This window comes from Xenopus laevis, chromosome 2L, assembly GCF_017654675.1.
Source record: "Xenopus laevis strain J_2021 chromosome 2L, Xenopus_laevis_v10.1, whole genome shotgun sequence".
NCBI lineage: Eukaryota > Metazoa > Chordata > Amphibia > Anura > Pipidae > Xenopus > Xenopus laevis.
In genome coordinates, this window is record NC_054373.1 from 74342524 (window position 1) to 74356867 (window position 14344).

Here is a 14344-nt window from a genome sequence, read left to right on the forward strand (position 1 = left end):
GCTCTAATAATGCTGGAAGCTGCATGCTCAAGGGGGTAGGGCTGAGAGGTCACAGGGCTAGGAAGAAGTGGGAGTCTCCTGGGAAGGAAGTTGCTGGAAAGACTTTCCACAGTGTGGGCTGGTGGCTGCACAACAGAGTGGGATAAGCTGTGGCGGCGTCCCCTCCCTTTGGACTGTGATTCTCCAGAGCTGTAACCCATGTTATGTTCCTTGACTGTTGATCTATAAACCTATTATACACCCACCCACAGAAGTGCAGCTGGAATATGTACAGTGACTTCCCCCCTTGCTGGATTGCCTGGAAACAGCAGGTGAATCTTATAAGGGACTTTATGTAGAGAGACTATAAAGTAATCACAGGGGAAGTTACTCAAGTACTCTGTTTGTGGTCTAATGAGGACTGATGGACCAGATTAACTAAATAACTGCTATTTGTATGTGAGACTGTTGCCTTGGGCTAGGTGCTGCCTAAAGGGACTAGGCTACAAATCCAAATAAGTCAAGCTCCTGTTGAGTTGTTCCCTACCATATGCATGAAGGGATTGCTTGCCATTAAAGTTTGGCAGTACTGGTACCTGCCTGTGTGCTTCTTATGTGCCCATAAACCAGTCCCGTGCACTGGGATGCCACACTCTGCCATGCCACTCTGCCAGACCCTACACTGGTTTTCATTAGGATAAAATGCAAACTAGTAAGTAACCCTGACATCTCTGAACTAATGTAATATAGTAACATAGTAAGTAACATAGTACGTTGAAAAAAGATACACGTCGATCAAGTTCAACCTTTTAACTCTTTTTTAACCTGCATAACTGCTAGTTGATCCAGAGGAAAGCAAAAATCCCCATTTGAAGCCTCTCCAATTTGCCTTAGAGGGGGAAAATTCCTTCCTGACTCCAAAATTGCAAACTAGTCCGTGAAACAACTTGTACTACAAGCTATCTTTCATAACCAAACTTCCCATGGAGTTTAGCCCTTAAAGTTTCTATAATCTTAGTGGCGGCAGAGGCATTTCCAGTTTAGCCCTTAAAGGGATACTGTCATGGGAAAAAAAAAAATTCAAAATGAATCAGTTAATAGTGCTGCTCCAGCAGAATTCTGCACTGAAATCCATTTCTCAAAAGAGCAAACAGATTTTGTTATATTCAATTTTGAAATCTGACATGGGGCTAGACATATTGTCAATTTCCCAGCTGCCCCAAGTCATGTGACTTGTGCTCTGATAAACTTCAATCACTCTTTACTGCTGTACTGCAAGTTGGAGTCATATCATCCCCCTCCCTTTTTACCCACAGCAGCCAAACAAAAGAACAATGGGAAGGTAACCATATAGCAGCTCCCTAACACAAGATAACAGCTGCCTGCTAGATCTAACAACAGCACTCAATAGTAAAAACCCATGTCCCACTAAGACACATTCAGTTACATTGAGAAGGAAAAACAGCAGCCTGCCAGAAAGCATTTCTCTCCTAAAGTGCAGGCACAAGTCACATGACCTGGGGCAGCTGGGAAATTGACAAAATGTCTAGCCCCATGTCAGATTTCAAAATTGAATGTAAAAAAATCTGTTTGCTCTTTTGAGAAATGGATTTCAGTGCAGAATTCTGCTGGAGCAGCACTATTAACTGATTCATTTTGGATTTTTTTTTCCCATGACAGTATCCCTTTAAGGATTCCATATTCTTAGTAGCAGCAAAGGCATTTCCTACAGATGGAATTTATCTGTACCAATCAGACGAGTCCCTGGATCAACCCTGTATTCCCTCACTTTGCTAAAGAGCCATCCAACCTCTTCTTAAAGCTATCATATGTATCAGTCTGTAAAACTGATTCAGGGAGAGAATTCCTTCTGAATATTTAGGTGGAACCTCCTTTCTTCTAATCGGAATGGGTGACCTTGTGTCAGCTGGAAAGGCCTACTGGTAAATAAATGTGTAATGAATGTATATAATGTATAATAAATCAATATCATTCTTAATGAATCAGATGCAATTTGAGTGTAGAACAATCCCTGTTTTGTTTAAATTTTTTAATAGCTGTATGCACAAAATATCTCAATGTCTTAAATATATTGATAATGGGTTGAGTGCAGAGGACCTCTTGTATTTGTCTATATGTATTTTGTGGTCACAGCCTTATTGCACCCCCGCCTAATGGTTTTTAAAATTAGAGGTGAGCACACCTTTCCCTTGTTTGCTACTGGTAAATAAAACATTAGAGAGAATATTATATGATCCCCTTTATACATTTATACATTGTTATCATATCACACCTTAAGCACCTCTTCTCCAGAGTGAACATCCCCAATTTGGCCAGTCTTTCCTCATAGCTGAGATTATTCCATACCAGCTTAGTTTCCCTTATCTGTACCCTCTCTAATTCAATAATGTCCTGTTTGAGCACTGGAGACCAAAATTGTATGGCATATTCTAGATGGGGCCTTACAAGTGCTCTATACAGTGGAAGAATGAACCCTTCCTGAATAAATGCCCCGTAATACAGCTCAATACCTTATTAATCATTGATGCTACTTACTGGTATTGCATGCTACAGCCAAGTTTATTATCTACAATGACTTCAAGGTCCTTTTTCATTATAGATTTACCTGGTGCAGTCCCATTAAGAGTATAAGTGGCTTGGATATTTTTATATCCCAGGTGCATGAATTTACATTTATCAACATTGAATCTCATTTGCCACTTAGCTGTCCAGATTGCCAGTTTGTCAAGATCCTGTGATCTACAGTACTCCTCAATTCCTAACTCCTTACTGCTTCATATACCTTCATACAAGACTTCATTGTACCCCTTCTCCAGAATTCCCTCCCACATTCCACTCCAACTTCCAATCTCCCTGCATTTAAACAATCTCTTAAAGCACAATTCTTTGAGTTCCTTAAGTATACAGTATTTCAGTTCTTCATACAATGCTCAATGGCACATCTCTCACTCTGCTGACTCCTCACCTTGCCTATTCAAACACCATAGGCTGCATATCCGCTTCTCCTGTTGAACATAATAAAATAAATAATATAGCAAATGCTTGTAATGTGTTTAGGTGTAATATCGCTAAGATAAGGTACGAGCTAGGTCAGAAGTTTACTACACTTTTTGCCCAGATCTAAAAGATTTGCTCTGTGGTATATAATATCTTGCGTAACTTGTTCTGTTTTGGCAAAAAAAGTGCCACCGGTGAGTTTTGCCATAGGCAGAGAGTGTCAGGGGTGGATTTTTAATGTAGGAGGCTTTTTTATGGCAGCAGCCTGTTAAAGAATTATGATCTCTACTGCATACTTAAAATGACACTGACACTAAAAAAATACTTTTTAAAATATGAGTGTACATTAAAAGTTACCTATAAGTCATGCTGATTTTACTGCCACTAAAACAACAACTTTTTAAAATATGAAAGTATATTAAGTTACCTATAGGTCATGTTGATGTTGTCATTTTTGCAAGGAGGTTTGTTCTTGTAAGTAATTGTTAGATGAAGATACTAAACCTGACTGTTTTGACAACCAGACTGTCCCATCTCAGCCTGTCAGTTAACTATCGGACTCCTGCTGCACAAATATGGCAGTCCCCTCATACAGGAACATGGGGCATCAGACAGACTTTAACACAGCTGACTGTATTTCCCTGTCAGTCAGGGCACCTCCCTATAACAAGCAGTATTACTCAGTCTTACACATGACTCCTGGGCTTTATGGCACATACTGATAACTGATGGCTAAATTTTTTCGCTGTTTCACTGGGAGTTAACACATCCTTTGCTAGTCACCAGTGCTGTGTTTTTTAATCAGGAGCAAACATTTGTGGCAATTCGTTTCAGAGTGGGGTTTGTGTCACTTTTGGCACTTTTTGTTAAAATGTTAGTGTGCAATTTTTTTTGGGGGGGGCAGTGGAAACCCCTGGAATATCCCTTGTTCTGATGGGTGGTAGTTCCTAAGTTCCACTGTGTCGCTATGTCATCATTGCAGATTCAACAGACAAAATGGTGAAACTATGCTGAAAGCAGTGTGTTTGGATGGGTTTCCTTCATCTTTTTACATCACTCTTTCTCCCTCCTTAAAGTGGAATGCGAGAATATTGAACACTTGAGCCATTGCTGGTTATGGAGCAAGCAGTTGATTTGTAAATGTTTCTTTTGCTTAACATCACTCTATTACACATCTAAAAAAAGTTTCCTGTGTTGGTAAAGATAGTAGACGGAAACCACTCTTTCCTCTGGCCGTTGAATTTCCTCACTGCTCATTTTCCTTAAGCAGAAAAAAAAACTAGTGACTTATTAACTTTAAACAACTAAAAGTGTACTTTTATTTTCTTTAAATGTAATAAAGCCTTGCAAGGAAAAGGTAAAGTTGTTTTTTTTTCTCTGCTGTTGGATAAATAACACAGCAAAATGTTATGAAACTACAGACATGTTAACTGTTTATGGTCTGGTTGGTTGCTAATATGTGCAGAGACAGATATAGCTAAAGAAGGTTTATTAATTATTTGTATTATGCTTCATACATTACTAATGTCATCAGGCCCGACTGGCAATCTGTAAGTTCTGGCAAATGCCAGAGGAGCTGCTGTAAAATGCCATAGACAATCACTGAGATGTGGGCTGGTGGGGGACTTGTGGGACTCTGTGCCTATTTATATATCCCAGGGCCTATTTTGAGCCCCAGTCCAGACCTCTGTGTGTGTGTGCGTGAGTGAGTGCGCAGGCTGATCAGATTCAATCAGTGGGGCAGGGTGCAGATCCGCTTCTCTGAGTCTTCAAAAATACTGAGGCTAAGAGCAGCTGGAGCCTTCAACCTGTGTGCACATAGCCTTACAATAAAGGTGGCCATACAGGGGCTGACAAATGTTGCCAACACACTGTACCACCTTATAAAGGGGCAAGTTTACTAAAGGGCCGAAGTGACTAACGCTGGCGTGACTAACGCTGGCGTAACTTCGCTAGCGAAGGAGGTAGACTCTAGCTGTACTTTGCTCCCTAACACCTGGGCGAATTTGCACTCTGGCGAATGGACGTAACTATGCAAATTCACTTAGATGCAGATTTTACTGAACGTTACCTCTTGCGCCAGACTCGCCTTTGCCACCTCAGACCAGGTAAAGTGCAATAGAGTAGATAGGAGTTCCTAAAAAAATTGTTGAAAATTTTTCTAAGTTCCAAAACCGCTAGCGTCTTTTCCTTTTTCAGGGTGATAGGCTGAAAAATAGCATCATTATTTTAGGGGTAACCGGCTTCCCCCCTACATTTCCTAACATATGGCACATAAACTATACTCTGGGCTCATGTGTAGGGCAATATAACAACTTTCTTTTATTAAGGTTTCCAGGGCTTGTGTAGTGTAATGTATTTGCTGCAACATATACGTCCATTGAACTTTAATTTCCTGTCCAGGCGAATCAACGCCTGCCGAAGTTTTGCGGTGTGTGCGAAGCCATCACTGGCGAATTTTCGGAGGTTAGTGAATTTGCCCCATAGCCTGAACCACAGCATAACTAAAATAAGAGTAGTTATACATATATTGTACATAGATTGTACATAGATTTTGCTGTATCTAGCTATATACACAGGTATGGGAGATGTTAACCAAAATGCTTGGGGTTTTCCAGATAACGGATCTTTCTGTATTTTGGATCCTCATACCTTAAGTTTACTAGAAAATCATTTAAACAATAAATAATCCCAAAGAAGATTAATTGTATCTTAGTTTGGGTCAACTATAAGGTACTATTTTATTATTAAAGTGGACCTGTCACCCAGACACAGAAATCTGTATAATAAAAGTCCTTTTCAAATTAAACATGAAATCCAATTTCTATTTTTTATTAAAGCATTCATAGCTGTTGTAAAAATCTCAGCTGTCAATCAAATATTGTCTGCCGCTCCTCTATGCCAGTGGCATAAAGGCGGGGCAGACAATTACTTTCACTTTCCATTCAGCACTTCCTAGATGTCACTGCTCTCTACACATTCCCCCATTCACTTTACCATTTAATTGTGTAGCCAGGGCATGGGGATGGACATCGGGTCCCCCATTCTGGCGCACAAAAAAGATTCTGAGATGATACAAGGCTTGTCTTAATAACAGTGTCCACAAAATGGCTGCTGCCTGCTTGCTATAATTTTGAAATCCCACTCTGAAGGAAGCAAGATTCAAATAATTTATATAGTGTAATTAAAGTTCATTTTGCTTGACTAATGTGATAAAATAGGATTTTGAATAATTTTTTGGGAAAAAGGAAAACAATTTAGATTATTTGGATAAGATAAAGTCTGTGGGAGACTGCCTTCTTATTATTCGAAGCTTTCTGGATAATAGATCCCATAACACACTCATTGGTGTAATATGTTCAGAGATATCAAAAACAAAGAAGAGTGAAGGTTTAATTCAAAAAGTAACAGTAAAAGCAAATTACATGGGACATGCTGAACTGCAACTCACATCTCATCTAATGGATCAAGAACATCTGAGGGTAAAAATTATTGCACTAATTATAAGCCTCTACTTAATCACTGAACTTGGACTGAGAACAGCTCCAGGTTACTGGGAATAGCGTGCATATTTTATTTTGTATCATATTAATCTCATTTCCACAGGGGATAATGTGCCCAATATAAGGATAATAGTTACAGGCTGGTTCGCTACTCAACAAGGTAGACACAGTATAAGTGTTCCAACGTCAGCGCAACGTTTCTAATAAGCCTGTATTATGTGTTAGAAATGAGCGCACTGCATATATTTCACTGCCTTCGGTTCTGTATAGTAGCTGTAGTTGGCGCAACATATGAAAAAAACTTTGTACACCAACAGCTTCGTTGGTGTACTGTAAATTTAGGCTGGTTCGCTAACCAACAGGAAGACCACAATTGTGTAAGAAGCATCAGGATAGTCTATATGCACCACGGGGTTGCCTGGTTTTCCCGCCACTGATTGTTTATCTGTGTGTTTTTGTTTGATTTTGTGCGGTTCTTATTTGAACTTTCTGCATATTTGCCTACATGGTCCTGCACCCAGGTGATCGCTACATCTATATAGATGTGAGTGTCTGCTTGACACTACATAATATAACCCGTTTGCCACAAATCTCAAAATTTTAAGGGATTAAAGTTACTATAGAACAGGGGTAGGCAACCCGCGGCTATTCATCCTGCTTACTGTGGCTTAGTCTTTCGGCTTTGCCTGTTACATCATCTATAGAGTCCTCACACCTGCTGGCAGCTTCTTGAGTGTGCGACTGTGGTAAACTAACCGTTAGCTTAATGCTGTCGCACACTCAAGATGTCACAAGCAGGTGCGAGGCCTGTATAGATATCCCAGGCAAGACAGTGCCGCAACAAGATGATTCATTATGGTCCTTACCGCTGTCGCGCACTCAAAACAAGAGAGAAGCTTCCAGAGTCCAGCTGCAGCAGGTGCGAGGGCTATAGACGTGGATGTGATGCATATTTTAATGACGTATATAGCCCTCGCCTTTAAACAGATGAGAACATTAGTATTTAATACGGCTATTCAGTGTTTAATTTATTTCAAAGTAGGCCTACACATGCACACATGTTGTAACAGTTGAAATTAAAAAAAACTTTTAAAAGTTTATAAACTTATGTTTTGCGGCTACAGACTATTTTTCTTTAGTTGAAGACAGGGCAAAATGGCTCTTTTGATAGTAAAGGTTGCTGACCCCTGCTATAGAAGAAGCTGACCCCTGAGCTCCCCTGTTCATTGGGGCCCATGTGGTTTTCTCTATAGTTAAGACCAGGGCTGGGCCAGGTTGATCATGCACCCTAGGCAACCAAGCAGTCCACCTTACTTCCCCCAACCCCGTGTATGTGTGCACACCATGCACCATAACGTCACAAAAGGTGAGCGGCAGAGGGGAGAGTAGACCAGCGAATAGATCAACACGGACTAGGGGTAGGCAGAAGGCCAGGTCCGGACTGGCAACCTGTGGGTTCTGGCAAATACCAGAGGGGCTGCTGTAAGTTGCCATAGACAGTAGCTACTTATTGGGCTGGTGGGGGGGGCTGCTTGGGCCTCTGTGTATTTGGAATGCCAGGGCCTATTGTGAATCCCACTCCGGACCTGCAGAAGACCCTTAACCCTTTCCTCGTGAGGCAACTTCGGACGACTTCTGTAATTAAAGCGCCACGTGTGCTTTCGCGCAGGCGACTTTTCATTATAGCAGACGGGAAGACACGCAAAGGGACATTGTCACCCAGAAGAGGCGATTAGTCACCAGGTAGAGTTGCCACCTTTATTAAAAAATTTTACCGGCCAGTGGGGGGCGGGCACCAAAGGGGGCGGTCGGTGACGGTAAAAGGGGGCAGAGCTATGCGGGGTGACACTAAAAGGGGCGGAGCTATGCGGTGTGCCACAAAAGGGGCAGAGCAACATCGCACAGCGCTGGAAAAAAGGTAAGTTCTTTTCGAATTGGGGGCAGGCCAGGGGCTTTTTTTAAAGGGTATTTCAAATTACTGGCAATTGCATTGCTGGTAAATTTGCAATACCGGCCCCGGCCTTGGCAGGTCTTTTACCGGCTAGGCCGGTACAATACCGGCCGGGTGGCAACTCTATCACCAGGCGACTAAATCTCCCTGAATCTGCCCTTGTGTACCTGCCAGCACCCCCCTATTGTTGCGCAGAGCCTCTTCTGCCTACCCTAGTCCAGGCCCTGGTTATGACACAGGATAACACTGAGCGAAATAACTAATACGCAACAACACTGGATTTGTGTTACTTTGTGTATTCCGCATTGAACCAGAACGAACAGAGCTTCAGAACATGCTTGGAAAAAAGGCTGCGCGTGTATGCTAGCTTTTGCTCCACTATAGCAGGCATGCGCAGCCAACACCTCTGCATTCCTGTCACAAGAGAAGAGGAGAGCCGAGAAAACTGAAGGGGCGGAGTTTCACGCATAAAACAAGGAAGTAGATGATCTGCAGTTTTAGCTTCTGTGTTAGAAACGACGTCAGACAGAAAGCAAGGAGAAAGGTACGCCATTCTGGGTACTATTTATAATCATTTAAAAACGGTTTACTTATATATGAACAGAGATAGATTGCTCAGATTGGTACTGAAGGGTAGCTGATTTTTTTTAGAAAGGGCACAGGCTTTTTAACTTATTATATTTGGAAAAAGATTATAATCTGAATATAAAACTGAAAAGAAGCCAGGGCTGTCAACTATCCCAGTTTTCCATGGAGTTACTGGATTCAGACTCTTCTCCCGACCTCCTGACAACCAGCGACAATCTTTCTTCTTTTTTTTTTTTTTTTTTTTTTTAAAAAAAAAAAAATTGTGCTTGTCATTTTAAACTGCGGATGTGCATTAAAGGAACAGTAACGTCAAAAAAGTGTTTTAAAGTAATTAAAATATAATGCAGTGTTGCCCTGCACTGGTAAAACTACTGTTTGCGTAAGAAACACTACTATTGTTTATATAAATAAGCTGCTGTGTAGCAATGGGGGCAGCTATTCAAAGGAGAAAAAGCTCAAGTTACACAGCAGATAGCAGATGAGCTCTGTCTGTCTAATGGCGTTATCCATTATCCATTAACCTGTGCCATATAGCCGTTTTTCAATTTCTCGCCATTGCTACACTAGCAGCTTGTTTATATGAACTATAGTAGTGTTTCTGAAGCAAACAGATCAGTTTTACCAGTGCAGGGCAACACTACATGATATTTTCATTACTTTAAAACACTTACATTTTTTGGTGTTACTGTTCCTTTAAGCTGTTAAATACTAGAAAATCTTTTTGCGCAAGCTTATTGAGCACCCAATGATATCAACGGTGCTCCTCTCATGCACAGTGATGTCATTGGGTCTCTACAATTGACCACGCCCACTAATCCAGCACATGCCTTTAGGTGACCATAGATGTAACATGATCTGTAATTACGATCTTTCCTGCGACCAAATAACTTTCATTTTCAATACAGACGTGAGTTGAATAGTCAGAAACAAAATTCTACCTGTCTTAACGATTCAGCACTAACAGTGGGCGATCAAAGGAGCCCAATCAAATTTTTTTCGGCCAGCCCTATTGTCGAGCTGATTGATAACCAAGCCTTTTGGCGATATCGATTGGCTCGTCTCCCTCCATACACGCACCAAATGTTGAATGAAAGTTTGTTTTGTACATCTATGGCCACCTTTAGTTTCCCCCGAAGTTGACAGCTCAGTAAAGCTCATATTTTTATTATTTATGATTTTACAGCTTTCCTGTAAGCAGGGATAGCCATATTGCAACTATTGAGCAACAGATATTAGAAATATGCAGGCAAATCGGACTCTGCTTTTTAATTGTTTTTTTCCATATGTGAAAAATTCAATCGGCTTTCTACTGAACACCTTTTATTTTCAAAATGTTTGTGCTGGCCAATGTATGATTATTATTTCTTTTTTAGATTCAAAATGTTCCCATATTCATTCTCCATCGGACACTTTGTCACGGCACTTTGCCTATTTTATCTTGTGTCTTCTCTCACTGGTACAGAAGGTATGTACTTGTTTTCTGGTGCAGAAATGCATGGGTTGTAGAACCTTAGGTTAGTAAAACATTTAAACATAAAAAATTAAATTGCCATTAGTGTGAACTTATTACAGAAAAAAAAGCAATCAACCAAAAATGTATGTATAATATAAATATATATTTATTTTGGTTGAACTTTTACAGCAGTGCCTTACTTTTTAACAGTTTCAAATTTGAAATGTATATACAAAGACTTTCCCGCAACATTGAAAATCTATTCCTGCTCTGGCCGGGGTCTAATGAATTTGGATCAGCAAAGGGGAGTGCATTTGCGTATCTCCACCTACAGAAAAAACTCAGGAGGAGAGAGGCCTTGGACTCAAGAACTTATTTCATACTGTATGCTCCATACTCTTGACCATGACTTTTACACTGGTGTTATGTGAGGGCTGTTGTCTGTAACATGTTCTTTATCAACATGCTTTTGTTGTGTGCCTACTCCTTTTAAAAATGTTTTGGTCACATTTAGGGTTTCCAGTATTGCCAGTACTCCTCAAACAATGTGTCATGGCTGAGATTTATCACTTTTCCTCTTTTCCTTGCAAACTTGATTTACTCTTTGATGTGTTATTAACTATATAATACCAATGTCTTATGCAAGATTGAAGTGGAAAGTATGGTAATATGGTTCTGTACCTGCTGACGCATTCCTATGGATTTTACAGGAAGGTGTCGGTATCGCTTTAACCTGTGGTTGAATTATATAATTTACTACTATCATTTCTTCTTGCTATGGTGTTGACAATATATGGGTGTAAGTTGTGTATATGCATCCTGTGTATGGCACAAACAAGGCTTCTGTAGATCTTGAGATCATTATAGCCTTTTATATTATACTTGTCCAAGTAGACATCCAAGCTGCTCTTAAAGGAATTCATAGAATCTGCCATCACAACCTCACCTGATAGGACATTCCACAGCCTCAGTGCCCTCTCTGTGAATAATTATTTTTGTTGCTTTGGAAGTTGTTTCTCAAATCTAATGGGATGGTCCCTGGTTCTTTATTTCTTTCCATGTGAAATAACATGTCTATAATGTCCACTAATGTATGTGTAAAGAGTAATCATGCCCCCTTGCAAGAAAATTCCTCATATACCTTCTCGTCTTCAGTGGATGCTGCTGTGCTCTGGTCACGCATTCGCTCTGTGAAGCCTGTTGTGCGTGAGTGCATGCATGCACAGTGACACTACCAGGTCCCAAATATGTTCTGATGTTCATGTGTGTTATTGTTATGTTATATCAGCTGTTGTCTCCTGGTTTAACTTTCTGCCTGATCTTTATTATTTATGTCTTAACTTTGGCATGTTCCTGACCAACAATACTGTGCTTTCTGTTTTGACTTTGGTCTTCAGCTGCTATTTATACGTATACGTATCCTGTTCCCAGCTGCAGGGGTGCTGGATCCAGCAACTCCACTATAACTAGTGATACATTAATATCCTTATGAAGGACTAGGTCCCAAAACTGCGTCAAATTAATGGCCTTTTTATGCATTAAATATAGGCGTAGTCACGGACAAATACTATATATAGTTATATAGTTTATTCACAAAAAACACATAATTTTCAATTAAGGACAGCACACTACCATTTAGAGCAGTGCTGTCCAACTGACGGCATCCAGCCCACAACCCCCACCTTGTGTGCCCCCCCACATGAAAGTCTGCCTGCTGCATTATTTACATCTCAAATGCAGGCCTTAAACTCTGCATTGTTCACACATGTAATCCCCCTGCATTGTTCACACTTGTAACACTTCTATTTTTCACACCCCTAAAGACCTTTACTGTTCACACCTATAAAGCCCTGTATTGTTCACAGCTCAGACCTAGACTTAAAGGACCAGTAACATCAAAAAGTGAAATTGTTTTAAAGTAATAAAAATATGTTTGCTTCAGAAACACTTCTATTGTTTATATAAATAAGATGCTGTGTAGCCATGGGGGCAGCTATTGAAAGGAGAAAAGGCTCAAATTACACAGCAGATAGCATTATGTTCTACAGAGCTTATCTGCTATCTGTTATCCATTATTTATCCTGTGCCATATAGCCGTTTTTCAATTTCCGCCATTGCTACTCAGCAGCTTGTTTATATGAACTATAGTAGTGTTTCTGAAGCAAATATATCAGTTTTACTAGTGCAGGGCAACACTACATGATATTTGCATTGCTTTAAAACACTTTCCGTTTTTGGTGTTACTGTTCCTTTAAAGTGCCCACATTGTTCACCTCAACTCATGCTGGAGGGGCACTAACATTGTGTCACTGTATGCAGCACAGTATGAACTGTTCATCCTTGAGTGGTCCTGATAGGTTTCCATGTCTCCTGCTCTATTCTGCCTTCCCTATGCTCCCTGTGTGTGCCGTACACTTCTTGCGCTATGCTCCCTGTGTGTGCCATACTCTGTCTGCCCTATCCTCCTTGTGTGTGCCATACTCTGCCTTCCCTACGCTACCTGTGGGAGGTGAGGCTGTTAGGGTTTGTTCTGAGGGTTTGTTAGCATTTGGAAATTGTTGTTGGGGGGGCCCCTAAAGTGCTTAATCATGTACTGGGGGTGCTTATCCACAGTGGAGGAGAAGGCATATGGATATAAGGGTATTTTTTTAATATGACTTCCATTTCTCACATGATTGAGTGATAACCCTGCAGTGAGCACCAACCATTTGTTTTTTTGTGCTACCACCATTAATATGGACATGGTCTTAAAAGTGTTTGTGGTAACATGGGTGTAGTTTAAAAAAGGGAGTGGTCAACAATGACTTCCCTTATCGGCTCTCCACCATGGAGACCTGGAAAATTCTGGCCCTCGGTACCACAGATTTAAAGCACTGATTTAAAGTATAAATAGCATTTACATTGCTTATAAATAAAGTTTTTTTTTTTCACTATGCAGGAAAAAGTGGGTGAAATTTTAATTTGATGTTGGATGTGGACTAAGCTGCTGCCTATTTTATATTTCTTCAGGTGCCTGTGATCCACCTCCTAGACTGTCCTATGCAGTTGCTAAGTCAGACTTTGGCAGCACTTTTGAAAATAACAGAAAAATATATTATGACTGTCTACCTGGTTATAGATCCATTCCTGGAATGAATAAATATGTCACTTGTTTGGGTTCATCATGGTCTGATCCACTCATATTTTGTGAAGGTAAGCTTTTTGTGATCCATAGTCTGTAAGGTATTTTACACTTAGCTTGTGTTGTAAAATATATTAATCCAAATCTTGCTTGTAATCTTCTGCACAACAACGTTGGCCACAAATATTGGCATCTTTGCACTTATTCAAACAACTCACCAGTTACATTAAATAAATCTGCAAAATTAAGATTTTTTTTTTTAAATTTCACTCATTTCTATTATTTCAGATGTGAAAAAGATGACATTGAAAGCTTAAAGTTAATATTTACAGGACACCATTTTAAAAGATAAATGAAAACAAGTGCTTCCTATTGCCGTGAAGCTTTCGGAATCTCTCTACTAAAAGAGTTTGGGCCACTATCTTTTTATAAACTACTTTAATCTTCCCAGATTAGATTATTGTTTTTCCTAACTGCAGTTTTCATATCTCTCCTAAGACTAGGGCTGAAATCCGCAGCCTAATTTCAGCCCCCGACTGCTAGCTGAATCTTCTTGTCTGCTCTCGTCCAGAAGCATTGTGCATGGGCAACTGCAGAGAATGTTCCAGGAGGGGGGGCAAGGAAGAAAACACATTACACTAATTACTTGTATCCATTTTTTAGTTTCCACACAAACCTAACAATAGCTTTTCTATACAGGACAGCACTTGGTCTTTTCTACTCTCTTAGCA

At 40.3% G+C, this 14344-nt stretch overlaps 1 protein-coding gene across 3 annotated transcripts in view; it reads left to right on the forward strand.

The window, feature by feature from the left end:
* The first annotated feature begins 8862 nt into the window (after positions 1-8862).
* The window catches only part of LOC108708163 (membrane cofactor protein), a 52251-nt gene continuing 46769 nt past the window's right edge, over positions 8863-14344 (forward strand). For 2 of the 3 annotated variants that reach the window (XM_041582052.1, XM_041582055.1), the window contains exons 1-3: positions 8921-9009; positions 10413-10504; positions 13502-13684. In XM_041582052.1, coding sequence (XP_041437986.1) covers positions 8936-9009; positions 10413-10504; positions 13502-13684 — 349 coding nt within the window. In that variant the 5' untranslated portion in view covers positions 8921-8935. Of the gene's footprint in view, positions 9010-10412; positions 10505-13501; positions 13685-14344 lie in introns of all 3 variants that reach the window. The other variant, XM_041582054.1, reaches the window with a different exon arrangement.